Source organism: Lissotriton helveticus, chromosome 12 (assembly GCF_964261635.1).
Source record: "Lissotriton helveticus chromosome 12, aLisHel1.1, whole genome shotgun sequence".
NCBI classification, from domain to species: Eukaryota; Metazoa; Chordata; class Amphibia; order Caudata; family Salamandridae; genus Lissotriton; species Lissotriton helveticus.
The window spans coordinates 672,851,302-672,874,630 of NC_136073.1; the positions used below are offsets into that span (position 1 = coordinate 672,851,302).

The 23,329-nt window shown below is 47.0% G+C and overlaps 1 protein-coding gene across 1 annotated transcript in view; it reads right to left on the minus strand.

Moving 5' to 3' along the window:
- The window catches only part of EDC4 (enhancer of mRNA decapping 4), a 734,765-nt gene that overhangs the window by 159,367 nt on the left and 552,069 nt on the right, over positions 1–23,329 (minus strand). Inside the window, exons 23-24 of the mRNA XM_078670461.1 lie at positions 19,835–19,990; positions 10,502–10,617 (exon numbers count right to left, since the gene is read on the minus strand). Of these exons, the coding sequence (XP_078526587.1) occupies positions 10,502–10,617; positions 19,835–19,990 (272 nt within the window). The remainder of the gene's footprint in view (positions 1–10,501; positions 10,618–19,834; positions 19,991–23,329) is intronic.

Sequence of the window (23,329 nt, forward strand, 5' to 3'; positions counted from 1 at the left end):
AAAAGCGCAGCCTCCAAGACTTCTTCACACATAACACCGGGACCTCTTCGTCGCCCCTCAGAGTGGGATGCTTTCAAAGTAGTTGCCCGAGGGGATTGCATCACACAATGGGTAGGGGTTAAACACACACTTGAACAGGCTCTTACACTGGCGGAAACGCAGCTGGCAGCCGCTACTAAACGAGCAGATTCCTCATCCGCAACCGCGACAGAGGTAGCCAACGCAAAAACTAAATATCAGGCGCCATGCGCTGACCTACGTAAGTACAACTTCAGGATATATGCGACCCGAATGCATAAAGAGCGAGACAAGACCGGCACTCTACTGGCTTGGCTAGCCAGAAAAGAGGTAGAGAAGCACCCTATAACGGCGATCATCGACCCCCGTGGGCACCTGGTGAGGTCCCAGAGTGGGATCCTCCAGGCGTTCCACTCTCACTATACCCACATTTATAGCAACCCATCTACGCCCGAGCAAAACACCATTGATCTATACCTCGACTCCCTCATACTCCCCAAGATATCCGATGCAGATAGAGCAGACCTAGAAGCCAAAATAAAACCTCCGGAAATCACACAAGCCCTGGCTCGCAACAAGGCCCCAGGCCCGGATGGTTTTCCCCTCTAGTATTATGCCACCTTTTCCTCCGTCCTGACTCCCCGCTTAGCAGTCATGTTCGACGAGGCATTAACCTCTGGAATATTGCCACGATCCCTCAGAGAATCAGTCTTAGTAACCTTCCTGAAACCCGATCGGGATCCACAGCTACTGACTTTCTATTGCCCCATTACACTCCTGTCCGCGGACTGCAAGATCCTTGGGAAACTCTTGGCCAACCGGTTATCCCAAGTAATTCGACCGCTGGTACACCCGGATCAATGTGGATTTATCCCGGGTCGTAACACCTCCCACAACATACGCTGACTCTTTCACATCCAGGACCAGGTGGGCGACCGATATCCCCGGGCAGCCTGCCTGATTCTGGATCTGGAAAAGGCCTTCGATACCCTAAACTGGCCATTTCTTTTCTCAGTGCTACATCGCGCGGGACTAGGCCCAACTCTTTTAGCATACATACGGCTGCTATACACCAACCTCATCACCCTGGTTCGCCTTGGCCGCTACATCTCAGCGGAGATCGAGGTTCGGGGGCCACGAGACAGGGGTGCCCGCTGTCACCCCTACTCTTCGTGCTCGCCGCGGAACCTTTGGCCATCCACCTACGACAGGGGGGTCACAGCTGGGGTATCCCATTGGCCGACACTATCCATTGGTTTCTATGTACGCTGATGACGACCTCCTCTACGTGCAAGACATTACAGCCGACCTTTCCCCCATCTGGGGTTCACTCACCGAGTTTGCCAGCGCGTCCGGGTTGAAGGTGAACTGGGACAAATCCATAGTATATCCTCTACACTTGGTCTTACCTCCCCAGGACGTCTGGCTAGGCCCACAAAAACTGACCTGGCACGCAGAAGCCCCTAGATATCTTGGGGTCCACCTCTATCACTCTCCTGCAGACCTTCCAGAGGGCAACCACGGACGAGCGCTGGCGTGCATCTGCTCGCAGGTTGGTTTCTGGCGGACTCTTCCGCTAGCCCCGATCGGGCGCATAGCTTTAGCCAAAATGATAATGGTCCCTCGACTCCTATACTACTTTACCAATCTGCCAGTAGCCCCACCGAGATCCTTCTTTTGCGACCTTGACTCCCTGCTTAGTTCGCATATATGGGGCAATGGTCGACACAGGATCGCGCTCACTAAATTAAAACTTTCCACCACACAAGGTGGACTCAATGCCTCTTCCTTTGAGGCTTATTTCCTTGCAGCTCAGAAGCTCTTTTTGGTTAGCAGACAGACACCGCACCGAGACTCTCACCACCACGGAGAGGATCCCCCTCTCGGAGTTGCGCCGTCTCCTTGTCCCAGGCTATAAGCCCTCGAGGGCCCTCCCCCTTTAGGTAGCAGTAGCACATAGATGTATGCAGCGAATCCACCGCCTATCCCACACACGCGCCTCATATTCGCCTCTCCTACCAATGGTTGGCTGGCCCAGATGGGAGCATTTTTTCACACCAGCTACGTTATATGTATGGACAGCCAATGACGTAACGGAGGCGGAGACGTTGTTCGAAGGTGGCCAACTTAAGCCATTCCAGCGGTTGGTGGAAGAGCATGATCTCCCTGCCGGCCAGTTCCTGCTTCACCGCCAAATCCTCCTACATTTCCGACCATACTATGACCTCACCCAAGGGGAACCCCCTACACACCCAGTGGTCCACACATTACTATACATGGGGAGCGGTCGACACCAAACCACCTGGCTATGTAAGGCAATCAGAGAACTCACCAACAAACTTCTTGATGAATTGCGGACTGTATGGGAAGAGGAAATAGGGAGGCCCCTTCACGATTCGGAATGGGGATGGGCATTGGAATCCCCCAAGAAAGTCTCGCGTAACTCCAGGTTAAAAAACATACAATTCTACATACTCCACAGAGCATATTGGACACCGGCTCAGTTACAACGAATCTTCCCCAACACCGAGTTTCTGTGCCCCAGACGTCTCACGCAGGACTCCGGCTTCCTCCATATGTCCTGGAGTTGCCCTGGGTTACAAACTTGCTGGTCATCTATCCAAGCCACTCTCATAGACCTCACGAAACTCACACACTTCACCACTTGGGAATGCTGTGCACTAGGCATCTTTCCGCAACGGAAGAAACAAAGTCCCTGCGAGGTTCATATCCCTGGCCCTCCTTTTAGCTAAACGAAACATAGCTATGAATTGGCGTTCCCCCACTGGACCCCCTCTTGAGGCCTGGGAGGGCGCCGTACTTAAGTGGGCTGCAGCGGAAGAGGACGCGATCCGGGAGGAGGAGGTAAAAGGGCTACGCAAAACACCAATCTCTTTGGAATGGGCATTATTACTCCACCGCTTTAAACAATCACTAACACCACCACCCAAGCCACAGGACCCGCAATCCTACACGGACCCTTCCATCGGTCCCCCCAGACCGCAGTCAGGACCGGGAGGTTCCTCATAGCATCTCGTTCACACTATCCACAGATTACAAATGCCGGGCATATGCTTGGGTACACCTCGATTTGGCCCAGACGTATCTCCCCTCCTTCATTCCTTTCCAGATACGACACTGGAACGTATCCTACTCACTCTGCCTTGCCACATACCCCCCCAGCACTCCTCTTATCGAGTTCCATATTCTATCCCTGGTTCCTTCCCCCAGTTCTGTTTGGCAGATACTTAGCTTAATACTCCCGCACGTGGCAGTTAATAGGATTGAATGCTTCTCCCCCACGAGAATAGACTAACCTTGAATATGAACTATAGTTACTTACCTGTAAACTGTGGTTCTCCAGTATTGGTGTCTTTCATAGATTCACATGCTTGAATATCCCCCGTCGTCGAAGTGGGAGTCCCACGGTACATAAAAATAGCAGTCATATATGCATGTATACATGAAAATTATAACAAATAAAAATATACATACATATAGTGCAATAAATTGTAAATTCTAAAAGTACCATAGAACATAATAGGCCCATTGAAAAGCCTAAGGGAGAACTCACTTTAGTAGCATATCAGTGTCATTATGTGTTGGGTCACATTCCAGCCAATCAGGCTGTAGCCTCCTCTAGAACCTTCTCCTCTGAAGCCCAAGTCCTCAGATTTTCGTAGCACAGAGTAAGTAAAAGTGCCTGAGGAGAAGAGAGCCTATGAGGGGAGGATGGGAGGGTCGCATGTGAATCTATGAAAGACACCAATACTGGAGAACCACAGTTTACAGGTAAGTAACTATAGTTCTTCTCCAGTATTAGGGGTGTCTTTCATAGATTCACATGCTTGAATAGAGTAGAAAGCAGTAAATCATCACATGAGTCATAAAGGTAATACATCAAGCAAAGAAGGTAAATATATATGGCAATATGCACTAAATAACAAAACATTATTAGGAAAAAACCTTTATGACTGGAGGCGGGTAGCAACAGAGGCTCACCTTTATTGGAAAAGATTCCGCAGCATCGCTTGACCCACTGCCGCATCCGCGGCGTCTGTTGATTGCAGGCAGTAGTGCTTAGTAAAAGTATGGCTGCTCGACCAAGTTGCAGCTCTGCAGATCTGTCGTAAGGGTACCCCCGCAAAAAGGGCAGCCGCAGTAGACACTGCTCTAGTTGAATGAGCTCGAACTGGAGCAGGAAGGGGCTTTCCAGCCCGTTGGTGGCAGAAGGATATGGTAGAGGATATCCACCTGGTTATAGTCTGTTTGGTAACAGGTTGTCCTTTGCAAGTTGGACCATATGCCACAAACAATTGATCTGATTTTCTGATAGGTGCAGTTCGTTGAATGTAGAATTTGAGACAACGTTTCACATCTAATGAATGCAATGACCGCTCAGCTGGAGTTTGCGGAGCAGGAAAGAAAGTTTTCAGTATTACAGGTTAGTTGAGATGAAAGTCACTGGGAACCTTTGGGATGAACTTAGGATTAGTTCGTAATGTCACAGCCTCGTTGGAGAATTGCAGGAAAGGAGGCTGTATGGTAAACGCCTGGATGTCACTGACACGTCTTGAGGACGTTAAGGCGAGTAAGAGAGCAACTTTCCACGTGAGAAATTTAAGATTTGCAGAGTGAATAGGCTCAAATGGTGGTAGAAGTAGTTGAGACAAGACCAAATTCAAGCGCCAAGCAGGCGGAGGGCGACGGATAGGTGGAAACATCCTAAAAAGGCCCTTGTAAAATTGCTTAATGATCCTTGAAGAACATAGAGATGTGGAACCATCATGGCGGAAACGGGAAATCGCCACCAGAAACACTTTAAGAGTTGAGTGTGACAGTCCTGATTTTGCCAGGGATAAAAAGAAAGGTAAAATCTGTTCAGGTTTTGCAGTCATTGGGTCCAAATCCTTAGTGCGGCACCAGACACAGAAACGCTTCCACTTTAATTGGTACGTTTTTATGGTGGAGGGTGCGCGAGCCCGCGCTAACACCTCCCTGCAGTCCCTGTCAATATTTAAACGTGCAAATTCATTGTACTCAGGTTCCAGGCATGGAGTTGAAGATATGCCGGATCCGGGTGACAGATTAGTCCCTGCTGCATCGTGAGGAGGTGCGGTAGATGACGAAGTGGTAACGGGTCGGACTGCGAGAAGAGGAGCAGGTCCGTGAACCATGGACGTCTCGGCCATTTGGGTGCGATCAGGATGATGCGACAAGGTTGGAACCTCATCCTGTGTAACAGGCGAGGGATCAGAGGAAGTGGAGGGAAAGCATAGATGAAGTCGTTCGACCAATCGATCGAAAATGCATTCCCGCTCGACTCTCTGTGGGGATGCCGACTTGCAAAGCGTTGGCATTTCCTGTTGACAGCAGTCGCGAAAAGATCCATCTGTAGCCGGCCCCACCGCCGGAAGATGAACTCGACCGTCGGCTGGTGGAGTTCCCACTCGTGATTGTCCGACGATGCTCGGCTGAGTGAATCTGCCAGAACATTGGCCACACCTGGCACGTGAATGGCTGTGAGATGAATTTGACGTTGAATCGCCCAATCCCATATTTCTTGTGCCAGTTGAGAAAGTAGAAGAGACCTCGTGCCGCCCTGCTTGTTGAGGTAGTGCATGCTGGTGGTGTTGTCCGTCCTTACCAGCAAAGTGTGTCCCTGCACTAACCTCTGGAAAGATTTTAGGGCTAAGAAAATCGCCAAGAGTTCCAGACGATTGATGTGCCAAGTTCGTTGGATTGCTGTCCACTTCCCTTTCACAGACATGCCGTCGATATGCGCTCCCCAGCCTTCGAGAGACGCGTCTGTTGTAAGCGTCAGAGTTGGAGGTTCGTCCTGGAATGATCGGCCCGCAGATATGTGCGGAGGGTGAGCCCACCACTCCAGCGCTTTCTGGATGCGAGGTGTTAAAAGGACCTTGTCCTCGAATGACCCCGACACCTGTTTCCACTGCCTGTCCAGTTCTTCCTGTAGAGCCCTCATGTGCAATCTGCAATTTGGGATAAGTTGGATGCACGAGGAAGCCATGCCAAGGAATGATTTGAACATTTGGACAGAAACGTACAGTTTTGATTGGAGGAAGCGCACCATCTTTGCCATGCGGTCCTGTCTTTCCTGGGACACGAACACCTTTCCCTGTCGAGAATCTAGCAAGGCTCCGAGAAAATCTCTCCTTTGCGATGGTTGAAAGTGTGACTTCTGGCAATTGATTGAAAGCCCCAAGGCGTGGAAGAGGGAGGCGCAGACTTGAGTGTGCTGCTCCGTCAGGTGAAAAGTTCTTGCCTTGATGAGGCAGTCGTCCAGGTATGGGTAAAATTGGATACCTTGGAGACGCAGGAAGGCAGCTACCGGGGCCAAGATCTTGGTGAAGACCCTCGGTGCTGATCGGAGGCCGAATGGTAGGACTTTGAATTGGAAGTGTAGCTGGCCGACTGTGAACCGTAGATACTTCCTGTGTCTGGGGTGAATTGGCACATGGAAATAAGCGTCCTGAAGGTCGATTGTTGAATAGAACTCGTTTGGAATGAGAAAATTCAGAATTTGGAGCAGAGTTAACATCTGAAAAGTTTTTGAAATGATAAATTTGTTTAGGGCTCGCAAATCTAAAATTGGTCGCCATTCCCCCGACTTCTTCTTGACTAAGAAAAAGCGGGAATAAAACCCCTTGCCGCGTTGACCTTGCGGCACGACTTCGATGGCTCCTTTTTTGATCATCAATTTCACCTGGGCCAGAAGTTCTTTGAAATGAGGAGGTGGGGGCCCCGAAGGTGGATGAGAGGGGGGAAATTTTGTGAATTCCAGGGTATGTCCTTTGGATATAACGTCCAGGACCCATTGGTCGGAGGTGACTTCGGACCATTTGTAAAAGTACTTCAAGATGCGACCTCCAAGATTTACGGTCGGCAAAAGGAAGGGTCTGAGGCAGTCACTGCTTTTTGTTGCTTGAGCCACCTCTATAAGTGGATTTCCTCTGGTATGGTCTGGAGGTGGATTGACGATTTTGGGGTTGATAGGAACCCCTCTGTCTGTTATCGTTGTAGGTGTTGTAAGAACGATATTGACTTGATCCACGAAAAGTAGAGGAACCTCCGCCTCTACCTCGTGCACCCCGAAAGGGTTGTTTCTTGTACTGTAGGGTAGCCAAGGACTTCGCAGTGTCGGTGTCCTTTTTGATCGCCTCAAGGGCATCATCAACATGTTTGCCAAATAATAATTCTCCGTCATACGGCAAGTCTAGGACTCTTGCTTGTACCTCTGGACGGAAGGTGGTAGATCTCAGCCAGCCTTGACGCCTCAAGACTGCAGCCCCAGCCAATTGTCGAAACCCCGTTGAGGAAATATCGAGTGCACAATCAATGATTTCGGAGGAAATCAACTCCCCCTCTTGGATAATTGCCTGTGCTTCTGCACGGATTGCATCAGGTAGCTGAGGGATCAATGCAGCAACCTCGGACCACATCTGGCGGTCATAACGGCCCAGAATAGCCAGAGTGTTTGCCACCCTCACCGTAGTAGCCGCCATAGTTGTGAATTTCTTTCCTATCGAATCCAACTTGCGGCCTTCCTGATCAGGAGGAGACGTGAGTGGCGTAGCAGGATTGCGCGATCTTTTTTGCGCAGCCTGTGTAATTACCGAATCTGCCTTTGGCTGAGACACCAAGCAGGCCGGGGAGGACGCCGGAGCCTTGTATTTCCTGTCCAATCTGGGCAAAACTGCAGGTACAGAATTTGGACGTTCCATCAATTTAAGGCCCTCCTTCCAAATATAATCCACGATAGGTATAGTGTGGGATTGCCTTTGAGATAGGTCCTTAAAGTCATACAAAAAACATTCACTTTCATGCTGTTGTTGTTCGACCTTGAGATGAAAACGTTTGGTAGCACGGATCATCAAATTGTGGAAATGTGCAATGTCCACTGGGGGCGAATGTAGAGGTGAGGTGGGCGGAGTGGAAGGTGTTTGAGCCCTGTAATTGTTCCACTCAGTCATATCGACGCCATTGTCGTCGTCATCAGTATTGTGAGGATCCGGATCCTCGTCGACAGTGTCAGGACGAGCACCACCCGGTGACGCGGGTGAAGCTGGTGCAGGTGCCTGAGGAAGTTGAGGTTGAGGCTGCGGAGGAGGCAGTGGTGCTGGAGAAGCAGGTGTAGAAGAAGGAAACCTGCGGTTATAATCATCCAGCATGTGTTGAAGGTTCATAACCAAAGATAGAGGTATCTGTGTAGTCGGTTCTGAAGCATCGGTTCTGACGCATCAACCGGAAACAATTCAGTCCCATCTTCGACATTGTCCACCACATCACCCTCATCACTATATTCCTGGCACTTAATGTGTAAATCCGAAGGGCTGGTAGCCTGTTTAAAAAATTCTTCCACCTCTGAATCGTTTCCGGATTCCTCCTCACCAGACTGGAACAATTGGTCTGGAAGATGAGTGCCGCTCCGCACAGGACTCAGTTGGATGAGTGGTACTGTCCGCAAAGAAGAAGCAGTAACCACTGTATAGACGGCAGCTGTTTTCGGTAAAGGTCGACGCGACGTCAACGAGCCCGTTGGCGTAAATGTGGCAGTGTCAGGCAGAACCTGAGGCGGCTGCGTCGTCAACACAGAGGCAATCGGCGTGGAAATGGATGTTTTTTTCTTCGTCGACGAGGATTTCTTGTCCGTCGACGAAGCCGTCGACGGGGCAGTCGACGAGAGTGGAGCTTTGGCCGTCGACGAGATTGTAGCCTTGGTCGTCGACGACGACGTAGACGGGATGACAGCCGTCGTCGAGGCCGTCGACGATGGAATGCTGGTCGTCGAAGGCGCCGTCGACGAGGCAACCGTCGACGGGCCCGTCGACGAGGTGCTGGTAGAAGGCTTGATCTTCGTCGACGGTGTACGCGTCGACGAAGGAAGCGTCGATGACTTCGTCGTCGACGGTCTCTCTGACGGTCGTCGACGAGATCTTCACAACCGAAGAGATGGGTCTCATCTTCGTGGTCGTCGTCGACGAGGTGGTCGTCGTCGACGTAGCGCTGGTCGACATTGTGCATGTCGTCGTCGACGTAGAGATGGCAGACACAGATTTCGTCGACGCTGAAGACGTCGACGGGCGCGTCGACGAGCCCGTCGACGAGCCAAAACCAGATTTTTTACTGGAAGGCAAGGTTTTGGGCGCAGACGTCAGAGAACCAGGTCCCGTAGACGTGCCCTGAAGCAAATCCTGTGGGGAGACAATCCTAGAGGACTCCAACAGTCTACTCTTCTTAAGAAAAGGAGAAGGAACCTCAGTCTCCGACCGACGCTTCTGAGAAGATCTTGAAAAACCAGAAGATAAACTGCCTACCTCAGAAAGTGCAGTGTCCGAAGTCTTCAACCTCTGTAGCCACAGAAGGAGACGGGCCTCTCTGTCCCTCAGAGTCTTGGGAGGGAAAGTACGACAGTACTTACAGTTTTTGACCTCATGGTCTGGGTAGAGACAGTAAATGCATTTACTGTGTAGATCTTCGTGGAAAAGGCGTAATTTACCACAAGAAGGGCAGGCTTTAAACAAAGATTTCTTGTTTGAAGACCGTTTCTGAAGAAAAAGAACAGTTAAGTTGAAGAAAACTGAGCAGAGCTCAGGGAGGCTCCCTTCACACGACGTGCGGTAGAAAATCTGAGGACTTGGGCTTCTGAGGAGAAGGTTCTAGAGGAGGCTACAGCCTGATTGGCTGGAATGTGATCCAACACATAATGACACTGATATGCTACTAAAGTGAGTTCTCCCTTAGGCTTTTCAATGGGCCTATTATGTTCTATGGTACTTTTAGAATTTACAATTTATTGCACTATATGTATGTATATTTTTATTTGTTATAATTTTCATGTATACATGCATATATGACTGCTATTTTTATGTACCGTGGGACTCCCACTTCGACGACGGGGGATATTCAAGCATGTGAATCTATGAAAGACACCCCTAATACTGGAGAAGTACTTTACCTATACGATGTATATATGTCATGCTTTTCAAAAATGCCAATAAAAAGATGTTTAAAAAAAAAGTAGCTCCAGCGACGTTATCCCTGCGCCAGCGATGCGCGTGGAGCCGCACGACTACGTGTACCGACGCGCAGGGGTACTGCTGACGAAAAATGTTCCAGATCCAGTCTGACACCTGGGAGTAATTCTAAGGTAAGGTAAGGAATCTATCACTACGTGTTTCTTTCAGATCCGGTCTTCGTTAAGCTACTTAAGGTATCTCTCCCTGCTGGGTACTACCTTTATTCAGCCTTTCCTTCCCCTGGCTTTCCTGATATAGAATTGCCCATCCATCTCTTCCTCAAGCATCTGTTACTTCAGAGCCATTTACTACTTTGGTTTTGGCTCCCAAGTTAATTCAATAAACTGTGCCTGAAATCCTGCTAGCTTTCGCAGACATTTCCTTTTTTCAATTTCACAAGATCTCTTCTGTTCCCCATTCCTTTGCTCTTATTTATTCCTTACCTTGGATTTCACCATTTTGCACACACTCTCCTTCAGCTGCCCCTCCACAGCTGTCAGCTTGGCAGTGATCGTGTTACTGAGTTGCCCAGTGACTGGCTCCAACGTCTTAGAGACACCTACAGGAAGTAAATAAAGCATAGATAACAAGAGAATAAAGTAAAGGTTTACTACATTTTAAAAATAAACGAAAAGCAAACACAGCTACAAGTGAATCTGATTAGTAATGCTGCCTCAAGCACAAATGGAGCCCAGGCGATTTCCTTCCACTTTACAACTTAAAGCACATAGATCAGAGCCATCTGATGTCTTCAGGGATTACAAACCATGATCACTTCATGCCTCCAACTGGCAAACAAGCTGGACAGGTGAAGCAGATCTGTCAATTTGTAAGGCACCCACACCAGGCTTAGGTCAATATGATACACTGTTGGGTGGTTCTGTGCATCTCTCATCTCAAATCGATTAATGTACTTTCACTTTTTTAAATTTCATACTAGGTACAACTTTGTATCCATAAATCGGATGTAATTGTAAAGAATGATTCTTTAGAGAGGCAATAAAGTACAAGTTACTTACCTTCAGTAACAATGTATCTGGTAGAGATGATTCTAGCCGCAGATTCCTTAACGTAGAATTACCCCCAGGCGCGAGACTGGATCCAGAAAACTTTTTGCCACAGCATCTCTGCGCTCTGGGGAGACGGCACCACCTGATTCCGCCCTGACGTCGTCCGCGTACGTGACTTCAGCGAGGTCACATAAGTCCCACCCCAGCACACTGACATCAGTTTTCTTTGGAGAACTTTTCCGCACCACAACGCAGAGCCATCACCAAAAAAACTGTGAGAATATGGGAACAGTGCGCAAACACAATCTGGGAACCAGAAGGAAAGAAGCAAATGGTGAGAAACAGCACCATTAGGAACAGTGCCAGGCACTGTCACTGAAAGTCATGGAAGAAAAGAGAAGAGCACCGCTCCGTGGAGCAACCCTACAAAGCAAGGGCGATATTGTCACTGGAAGCAGAAAAACATGTGAAAAACATCATGGCAGACAATAGAAAGTCTGCACTCACAATCTATAAAAGTGAGGGGCAACAAGTCCGGAACAGATGAGTAAGACAAGTTACCCCAAGTCAATATCCTCAAGAGTGTTGCATCCCCTGTAAGAAGCTAAGGACCAAGGCACAGCCAAGAGACCCCACCCCAAAGGACTGCAGAGGAGTTAGAAACCTCAAACAATGAAAAAAGGGAGAAGATTATAAGTAGGCCCCACACTGGAAAAAAACCAGGGTGTAGGGATGCGGAAGTACACATGACCCTACCGTTCAAGTAACAGGAAGGAAGGAGTGAAACAAATAAACAGAACGAAGCATCCTGCCAGGGAGGAAGCGAAAGAGGGCACTCGCAGAAGACAAGCCACCCGGAGGGAGGCGAGAGCAGAAGACCAAGCTAAAGGCCCTTGCAGAAAGGGGAGGAAGGGCGGGCCGTGAAGGAATCTGCGGCTAGAATCGTCTCTACCAGATACATTGTTACCAAAGGTAAGTAACTTGTACATCTGATAGAGACTACTAGCCGCAGATTTCTCAACGTAGAATAGATACCCTAGCCATACCCAGAGGGGAGGAGGGTCTGCGAGAGAACCCCACCAGCTTGGAAGAACACAGGGCCCCAACAAGGAATGTGTCATGGGGACAGGGAGGACAGCCCAGCTCCCACCAAGCAGGAGTAAGCAAGAACAAGGAGAAGGGAAGGCCAGGAACCACAAGCCTACCCGAGGGGCAAGGGGCGCCCGCCTGAAAACCCTCTGGAGGGACAGCCGGCACCCAGAGGGGACCAAAGGAAGAAAGAACCACCCACAAAATCCAAGAAGAAGAGGTGGAACGGAGGCAGAGCCCGCCCCAGGAGCACACACACCCAATGAAGGAGACAGTCGAACTGGCATCAGCACCGAGGCAGCGGACAAGGCAGGAACAGCCAACCCCCAGCCGAGAAGCACAGGATTGAGAAGGAAGACACAGCCTCTCAAAACCGCAGCAGAATACGGGGCAGGAGCACACAGGTACACGCCGAGGCCCACAGAGGTGGACCATAACGACCCGGCGTGCGCAGCCAGCAGCTGGTAACATGAAGAAGTAGTGTGCCCAGAACAGGCCAAGCGAAAGACGAAGGCAGGGGTAAGGGAATCCCAGAACCAGCCCCAGGGAAGAACCGTCCCAGCGGCACAACCCGATCAACAAAAGGAAGTGGGGTTGGCCAGAAGCTGAGAGGGGAAAATGGAGTATACACCTAGAGCCCTCAACCAGAACACAGGAGAATACCAGAAGTACCCCAACCCCCGGGAACATAAGGCAGAGGAACAGGCCGGAACACCGGATATCAAGGTGGAAACACCACGACACAACGCCGTAGACAGCATGACCGAAGTCGGTCTGGCGATCCAGTGGTTGAAGAGGAACTAAAGGCACGACAGGCAAGCCCTAAAGACGAAGGATAGGAACACCATCGGACTCTGAACAGAGCCTGGAGCACAAGGGAAAACCTCTTAAGGAAAAACCCCGCAGCAGAGATCAAGAACATAAAGGACCTGTGGGAGCACCACAGATGGCTTACCAATCAGCCAAAAATTACACAGATGGTCCATTCTGAGGACCTAAACGACTGCACTAACAACCAAAAACCACACACAAGCTAAAGGGATGTACCAGCAGCCAACAGTACAGGGGAGCCAACTGAAAGACCCTGAAGACACAGACGAGCCAACCAAAACACTAGGCCCAAAAGAAAGATTGGGCAAATGCCTCCCATAAGGCACCAGAGGACCGACAAGCCAAAGCTTACGGAGGGGGAGGAGGACAGAGCCCAGCAAGGAGTCGTTGAATGGCGGAGTCCGCGTGGGTGTTAAATAAAAGAATCCCATCAAAAGGCAGGTCAACCAGACGCTCTCTAATATTCATTGGAAATACGCCATCCGGCAACCAAACATGGAGGCGGAGAGCCACAGAATTCGCCATTGCGCAGCAGAGAGAATCAGAAACATCTAAGGCTGAACAGAGAATGAATGCAGTTAACTCCCGACCATCCAGAACATGGTGCTGCAGATCAGCGCTGACACCTTCATGGTAGGTGCGAGACAGAAAGGACTCCACCGAATCCCAAAGGCCGGAGGCAACCCTTGCCAACACACAAAGTGTGTTGCGCGTGCGCAAAGCAGCACTGGTGGAAGCGAAGAAGTTACGCCCCCCAGGAGTCCAACCACCGGCCCTCCCGCGACAGAGGGAGCAACACTGACGGCAAAGAAGGAAAAGCTGACTGCAAGACCGGGCCCTGGGCCGAAGGGTGGGAAAAAAGGCAGACTGGATCGCGCGAGGCAGGACAGTAGTGCTGGAGGAGCGGCTGAGGCACTGGATGTCCCGTAGCAGGACGCCCCCAGAAGAGAGTTGTGGAGCAAAGCTCCAAAAGGAAGAAGCAGCTCCCTTCCACCAGAGCCCTGGTGGAGAACCTCCAACAAATGGTCCGGAGGGAGAGGACTGACCGGGGTGCCCATCTGCAAAATGCCAGCTGCCGTGGAAATGGCCTGGACAAAGGTCACACTCTCCTCCGTAGGGCGTCGCGTGGGAGAGAGCAACTCTTCCGTGGGCGAGGGCTGAAAACTAAGCCGCCCGTCCCCAAGCCCAGCTGGACGAAGAAACGGACAGCCCCTGAAGGTTGGAAGGCCCATGGACGAGTGAGGGACATGAGGGGTCTCCGGAAAAGGCGGAGAAGCCTGCGGGGCAACCAACCGCGAGGTGCAGAAGAGAGGCCTATGGCCTCGGAGAGGGCGTAGAGCCCTCCCTGGAAGACACCAGGGAAAAAGCGACGACGCGGCGTCCAGTCGCCAGGGAAGAGGGGACATCTAGCGACGAGTACAGGAGCCGGCGCTGGGGCGGCGCGGTAGAGTCCGCCATGGGCACCAGTGTTTCCTCGAACGGTGCCAAAGCGCCCCCCAGGGGTGCCGAGTTGACCTCCACCACCACGTGCTTAACAGGAGAAAGAGGCGGGGTTGGATCCGGGGCGGCCAATGAACGCCGCCGGAAAGGTGCCGGCTCGACCTCCGACGAGGCAGCTGTCTGCACAGAGGACCGAGGGGGGCTCGGGGAGGCGCCCTGGGTCCCGGCCTCCACTCGCGGGGCCGCCAGGGCCGGGGAGGAAAGGCGCCGGCTTCGCCTCCGGTATGACAGCCGCCTGCCCAGAGAACCGAGCCCGGGCCACCTCCTGAGACACCACAGGGAACCCCGTGGGGTTTTGCGGCGAGGCAGGGATGCCGTGGGTCGAAGAGGGGAACCCCCTGGGGCCGCACCTCGACGACACCACACCTCCAAAACCTGTAGCCGAACTCGTCGGCGCCAGGGTCCGAGCCCCCGGTGAGTCTGCGGAAGGTCCCGCGCATGGCGAGGGATCCGCGGACGTCACAGGAAGAGGAGGGGGCCCAAAGCAGCCTGCAGAGCCATAGCATAGGCCTCCATTTGGGCCCTAGTCGCCTCGAAGCCAGGAAACGGCGCATAGGGTGGCGACGGCCGAGAGCGCACGTCCCGAGAGTGTCCCGCACCATCTGCAGAACGAGGTCAAGGCCTCGGTGACAAGCTGTAGGACTTACCGGCGGGCGAGCAACGCCCATGGGGCCTCGGTGAGGGATGATGCCGCAGTCGGAATCAGTGGTTTCTGGACCCTTCCTAGGTAGGGGACAGACGTGGTGACGAGACTGATCTGGACAAGAGGGCCGGAAGCAATTTTATCCGGCGCTCCCGCCGGGACTTCGGCTTTTATTGCTGGCAAGCGTCGCAGTCCGTGGAATCATGGTGCTCGCCCAAACACCATATACAAATAGGATGAGGGTCCGTCGACGACATCTGATGCGTACACGAAGTACACGTCTTGAAACCAGACGGCATGTGCACACTGTTCCCAACTCAAAGGCGTTAAAAGAAGGCCTGAAAGAAGGCCAAGGGAACTCGATCTGGATCCGCGTTGTGCGCTGAAAAGAAGGAAACTGATGTCAGCGCGCTGGGGTAGGACTAATGTGATCTCGCTGACGTCACGTATGCGGACGATGTCAGGGCGGTGTCACGTGGTGCCGTCTCCCAGCGAGAAGAGATGTTGTGGCAAAAAGTTTTCCAGATCCAGTCTCACGCCTGGGGATAATTCTACGTTAAGGAATCTGCGGCTAGTAGTCTCTATCAGATTCAAACCACAACCGCTAATTACCCGCACTTTCATTTTTCCCAATAAGGTGGACAGTAGTTAGTATTAAGGACCCAAATATTATCCTTTACAGGAAGCTTTAAAGTGCTACAAGTTTTTGTCTCAATTTTTGTGCTTCTCTGCCTTCTGAAATTGTTGTGGGGATGGGCAATATGATGAAGGTAAACACTTATCTGAATGTTGGATAGAAAACAGAAAGGTAGTAGTGGTATAACAATCACTCCTCCAATTGGAATATAATATTATGGGTATAGTATAATGAGCATATAACTTTGGTTGGTGCTTTCTTGGTATCATGTACGCTAATAATAACAGGTACAAACAACAAACACAAACGTTCACTATACAAACTGAGATAAAAAAGAGATACCACAACACTTAAAAAGAGAAGACTGATAAGTCAGAGTCCACCAAGTAGGGTATGTAGAAAATTCAGTATGAAGGACTTATTGATACGTAGAGAATTCAGTAATCCATTGTACCCATGTCACCATAACAATAGATGAAAGTTACTTGTTCAAGGCTGTAAGTATACAAAATTGCTATCAAACCGGGATAATAAACATTTTCAAAATGTTGTAGAATTTGAGGAAGAGGGACGTAGAGAAGAACCAGGCACCCATTGCTGACGTACACCGTGACACCACCCGGTGGCAGGAGGGAGAAGGACATAGTGACCCCCCCACCCCCATCTAAGTGGCGCAAGATGCCATTCCCAAGAAAGTCTTGTGATAATAGGTATCACTAAGGGTGACCCACCATTATCAAGTCATAAAAAACAAAGTAAAAAAACAAGTGAAGTTACTATCATAGGAATTACAAGCAGTTAAGGTATCAAAGTCAGAAAACACCACTAACCTAGTGGTGTTTAGATGAATGGTAAAAAATATGGTAAGATGTATGGAACTAACTTTCATATAGTAATCCTCAGTACATTTGTTCTCCCAATATAAAATGATAAATCTAGGGAGAGGAATAACAATTAGTGTAATGGGAGACGTGGCCGACCAGATGGGGGGCTAGACGTGCTAGAGCGGAACTACGACCAGGCACTTTCTTATCCTGCATTAATCCTGTGTTCCCCGTTATAATCGACTCTTACGAATCTTGATACTCAGCCCCCTACACCGAGTAGACCACTTGAAGCCGGGAATAACAAAGCTGCTAGGCGTTTTGCTCAACTGCAGCCTGTCAAAATGGCGGATGCTGAGGCCAGAGGCCTGAGATGCGAGAGGTAGTCCTTGGCAATACATATGGTGGCCCCTGGGACTTGCTATGTGGGAGACCCACTAGGGTTCAACGGGGTAATACCCCGGGGGTCACCCCCTCTTCCATGTTCTAACAGAAATGAGGCAGACTGGGGCCTGATCACGTATGGTGACACCGTCGAGAGAGCCAGGAGCGGATCATCGCAGCAACGGCTGTGGAGACTGGGGCTGGCAGACCAGGGTTGAAACTTCTCTAAGAGCGGCAGTGGTGCAAGTGAGCACCCGTGGGTGCCGGAAGTAGGGAAGTGGCTGCTCGGGCTAAACCTGCGCATGGTGCGTCGACTACCTCTGTGCCGTCAAGGTAGGTATTTGGCCCAACTACATGGCCTCCCAGCCCTCAGTACAGCAAGATATTTCTAATGCAGTGATCCCCAGTTCTAGATACCCATATTGTTGAGATATGTTCCATACAGTCTTTAGGCACAACTTGAGATGGTTGCTATCACCAACACAAAAGGCACAAAACAGCATACAGGTCAACACAAAAGGGACAAAACAGCATACAGTTTGTGACTCTCAGTCGAATGGAGCTCAATATCATATCAAATCCAGTATCGAAGACTCTTAAAGTGGCCTAATGTATGTCCATTCTTATTGCCATAATATCTATGTTAAGAAACTGTATTGACGAGTTGTTCACTAAATTGTTAAGCTGAAAGAAACCTGCATAATGATAAAATGCCAATAAAAAGAGTTAGCAAAAAAAATAAGGTAGGTATTTGGCTAGACCACCTAGATTGTCGTCCAATTATCAGCAATTGTTAAGTGCAAAGTGATCACAATTACCTTGTTTTTTTCTGAAGGCTTTATGTAAATCTTAAATCTCCAACTATATGTCCAATATTAAAGGTCATTAATGTCAAACTGATGCCTGTACTGATTTACGGATATGGAGCCTTAATTTTAAGGCTTTTAGAATGGCTTGAGCTTGTTTCACTGCTCATTTGTTTTGTTTTTTGTTGTTTTTTTTTTTTAACTACCATCAGGTATATCCCAGTTCCAAATTCTTCCATGGGATGGCATTGACAGAAAATCCCTGAACATAAATTCACTTTATTAAACTGAACTTCAAATTAGAAAGCGTAGAACTTGAGATGCCAAAGTTCCTTATATGTTATGCTGCAAAGTGTCGCAAGAAGTGTTAAAGCAAACAGTGTTCCTATTTTTGTAAGTAATTCCTGTTATAAATCCAATATTTAGAGAGACTCCAAAATGTTTTTGTTTTTTTAATGGACAAAGTATGACTTCCAATCAAATACAAAGGCCGGAGGCACTTCTTTTAAATAGCAAGTCAACAGGCATATTAAATCGCCGTGGTGACAGAAACTAAACAATGGCTAACAGCAAGGAGATTCCTGCGCCTTGCTGTTAACTGATTTTCTTTTGGACCTGTGCCCACAACTTATGCTCTTGAAACCTTTGGTGTTAGCGTAGACCTAAGGGTTCCTATTCAATTCCTTTGTCCTGAAGATAACAAAACGTGTTCTTTTGTTTTTTATTAACACAATTGAGATAAAAACATCACATGTAGTCTAGGCACTGAGTCTTTGAGATTAGACTGAATGGTTGTTCTATGCAAGGCTTATCCTCAGAAAGACTCATGGAAATACTTTACAACCTTGCTGTGCAACAAATTTCAATGTGACTCTACAATACAATTGAATTCACCTTTTTGATATTTGTGATTTTTCTATTGAAAAAACACACCTGGAAACAAACTGCTAGTGATTTTGATTAATAAATGCTATTGGTGTTCCAAGACTGTACAATTTCATTAATGTATGAAAATATTTTTTATCTAAACCCAGCACCGAGTATGCCTCTATTATCTCATTTTGTTTTTGATGGATTCCCTTCATTGGATCTGTTTGACCAATCATCCAAAGTATGTTTTAAAGATCTGCTGTAAACACTCCTTAAGGTGGTTTTGTGTGTATATTGTTTGCATCAAAAGCATTAATGCACAAATCCCTTCATATTGGTTTGCTTCGACTTCCATTAGAGGAATTTTGGAGGCCTTTGGCCCATGAGCAAATGGGGTAGATTAATGCCGAATGTGTGGGGGGTGCACAGATACATTCTGACTCTGATTGTAGGTCTCTGCCTACCTATTATGAATGAGCACATGTAATATTTAACACTCCTGTTCTACCATCATGGCGTTTGTACTGAGAGGAGGCAGTTTCTCTCATTTGAAATGTTCTGAATTCTTGACTATGAGACAGGTAAAAATTTTAGATGTATCATTCAAAATGCTGTTTTCTGTTGAAAAATCATGCAGGTAACACGATTTAAAGGCTTTTTGCATTATCTATGCAAACTTGGAGTTAAAGTCATGCAATGTTTCAATGCCACTTGTTTTTATTTTCTATGAAATAAGAATCGGCTGTGTGGTTTCCAATAAATTCTTCACTGGCAATATTTTAATTGAGAGCATAACCTCTGCATGTTGATTATGCTGATCAATGTTTGTGTACCATGTAACAATAAGCATTATACAAATCAAGAATAATAACATGCTTTTTACTTGCTCTATAATTGGGCAATAGCTAAATGGTTACTTTGGTATTTTAATAAATACGTTTTAAGGTTAGTGTTTATTAATAGTGCTCTTATTTTCTGTGAAGTTATTATAGTACAATGGCTACAACATATGTGAGCAATTTTACTTTTACCTCAATGTATTTGATTTTTACCTGAACAATTTTTGTTGTATTCGTTCTAATGATGCTTATCACCAGTAACAAGGTTACTACTAAATTTATTTCAAATTGCACAGGGACGTAAGTGAACATTTATAGGCAGAACCACTTCTGATGCACTTACACTGTGAAACATTTTTTTTCATCTCCTCCCGTAGAGTCTTGTCCAGCCGACTGCTCAGAGTCCCAGAGAGCTGCTGCGACAGCTGTTGCAAGAGATGTTCTTGCAGCTGGCCGTTCCTCTGTTGCCCATCTGTCAGGATTCGGTCTAATCGCCTCTCTAAGCAGTCCAAATGTTAAGTAATACAAACACTTTGAAAACAGATTTACTATATCACATCAACTTCCCTGAGAGACATTTTTATTTGCACCACTGTGGGTCCATCACAGTAAATATTGGAAGATGCTAACTGCTGCTAACAATGATTCCACAAATGTAAGAGCCTTTGTGGGTAGTGTTATTTCACAAACAGCAGTGTTATGCAAACACACATGGAGTATATACACATGAATACATCCAAAACTAGATTGTCGACGAGTAACATGACTGAGTGTATAAAGTGTACGTCTTAGTTTAGTCACAACTTATATTGTTTGTAAATCCATGTAAGCTATGATCTCATGAGCAGTAAAATGCGGAAAGTGTTACATTTTGCTATCTTAACAGCAAAGTGTGTGAAAGTGGTGAAGAGAGTGGCTGTGCGAGTGTATTTGTGTGGAAAATGGTTGTACGCGACTAGTAAATGATAAGCTACTATGGAGTGGATTAAAACTCAAAGATCTTCAGCAGGGAGTATTTATCAACTAATATGTTCTCATTCAAGCGACTCAGATCAAAGCAGAGCCCAACCCTCCAATTGAGTCGTCTAACCACAAGTGAGAGGAAAATTGATTTTGATTACGGTACAGGCTTTATACCCCAGCAGACTATAATCTGTTTATCTTTACCTCTAATCACCACCGAACATTTCTGACCTTGTGTAAAAGCGGTTTAGCATAATCTTTGAACTCAATCCTACTGGGAAAACACTTTGAACCTCCCAAACTTCTCAGAGATTCCTTAGGAAATTCTCTCATACCCGATTAACAGTAACTTCACTCTTTCATGCACACCATCTGTTTAGATCTGTTAAGATTAAGTAGGATGTCTAGAAATCCTTGATTTATCCATACTAATGCGGATTTCTGCAATGTACAATTTCCGAAACTTTCTGGTTTAATATCAGGTGATTCCAAATCATCATCTGTCCTCACATTATAATTTTTCCTTCCATCTACATCTATAAAACTTGTTTTTAGTATCTTTAGAACTACACATTCCTCAGATTTCTTCATATGTAGTTTCAATACAGTACTCTCATAACATTTTCTCTGTTCTGTAAACTTATATTACTCTGGCTTAGTTTCTTTGTTAATTTTTATCTTCTCCGTTATCTCCTTATCTATACTAACAATTGCCAATACTTATTTCAAACCTAGTAGTAAATATTTATTTGTTGATTACTTAAAATCATTACAATCAGCAAAGAACATATACAAAATAAAAGTAGATTTAAAAAATACATATATATGCAGCTACTGTGTACATTTATATCCAAGCAAAAATCTACAACTAAGCCCTAACATAGTTTTTTTGACTCCAAATGATCAGCGTGCAAAAATAAAGTACATTGTGACAGCAGCTATAATTTACAGTATACGATACATTATTCTAAGAAAGACTTTATAACAATGGGAACTGTGAAGATAAAAAACGCCCAATAAAATACCATTTAAGACAGCTTTAGCAATAAAGAGCAATTGTGCTAGTAAACTTTTAGCAGTAGAAACTAAAGTGCCTTGTGCTAGCAACTAAAGTTGTCAATATGCCCCAAAACTTTAAAATATTTAAAGATACATAAAAACACAACCAACCATAGTAGAATTGCATTAGGAACGACGTTAGCAATAAAGTACATTTGTAGTAATAGACTTTAGCAACAAAAATAAAATGCTTAGGGTTAGCAACTTTGATATGTAATGTACCATAGATCAGTCTAAATGGTACTTTATAACAATGTAAGCAGGGACAAGGAAGAAGAAGTCGTAATGGAACACAATTGTTCAAACCTCGGAAATCATGTGTATTTCCGCTAAGCAGAATTTCAAACCTGACTCGCCATTCACCTACAGTCTGTCCAGTATATTGTGGTTATTTGAAAACAGAACAATTAGATCTTCGTCAACGTATCATGGTGGGTTTCATAGTGACATGCAATAGCTAACCTCTTTAAAGTCGGCATAGAGCACCCTACTCCTTCTGATTGTATGCTTTGAAAAATCACTTCCGTAGTCTACAGCTCCATAACCAGTAGGTGAATAATGTGAGTCAAAGTTACCTATTGTATTCATAAATATAGCCCCTTGTCCTGCAGATCTTTGTTATTTTCCATTTGATTACATACAGCCAAACCACCTAGACCCAGACACTGCAAAATAATAATTTGATTTTTCTGGTGTCCTGTCTGCTCCTTCAAATTGTAAAATATAGTTCACAAAATATCTCCCTATTCCTGCCACTTTATTATAAGTTCCTGTAAGGGGAAAAAAGCCCGAAGTGTGGTAGAGATGGACTGAAAACTTGTGAAACCCCAAGATTTCCACATGAGTATATCTTGAGGTGAGAACGGTCAGTAAAATGCGTAATCGCCAAAAAAGAATAAATCTCTGGTTAATAAAGAAGCTCACCTCCCAAAACTATTACAATCAGAGTTGAAGCTTCTGGTACAATTACATCTTATTTAGAACAAATATAGTTAACAAAATAGTGGCATCTGGTCAAGTGTGTGACCCAGCGCTGTGCTGTCTAAACAGTGTTGTCATGGAATCAGAGACGTTTTAAGGCATGGGAAAAGTGGGCAATTGCCAAAAGCTCCCCTAACTTTCAGGGGGCCCCTGTAAAGTGAACTTTCTATCTCACTTCTTTTTAGTTCTCTTTCTTATGCTTTAACATGTAAGTTAATATTGATCAGCATTTTGGTGCTTGCATTAGAAATTGGGTCACAACTAAAAGCTGTTCCGAACAAGGGCCACAACGATTTACACATTATCTGGTAGAGACAGGATCTAGCTGCAGATTCCATACTTTAGAATCCTCCCCAGGGGAGACACTGGATCTGAGAAACCTTTTTTCCAAAGCACGTCCGCGCGCCGGCAGAGGGCATCATGCGACTTCATACAACATCGCCCACCAGATGTAATGACAGAGTCCATATCACTCCCTTCCCAACGCGCTGCTCTAAGTTTTTTTCGTGACCATTTTCCTCATTTGAAACACAGAGTCACCTATAGAAGCTGTGTACTGAACAGTGTGCAAAAAACAACAACATCGATATTGTTGTCTTTCTGAGGAAAAACGAAAATTCTTTTCCTTCTTGTATGAAATGGTTTTTAATCTTGTACTACATTTTTAATGAATTGATTATATCAATGTATAATTTGTAGGTTTCTGTGCCAATACATTGACAATTGGTTTGAACAACGATCCTTCTTTTTGGAGATGAATGTTTGATGTTTGAAATAGGACTTTATGTATGGTGAAGTGTTGTGAAGTTAGGTCTAATATTACTCCCGGAGGACT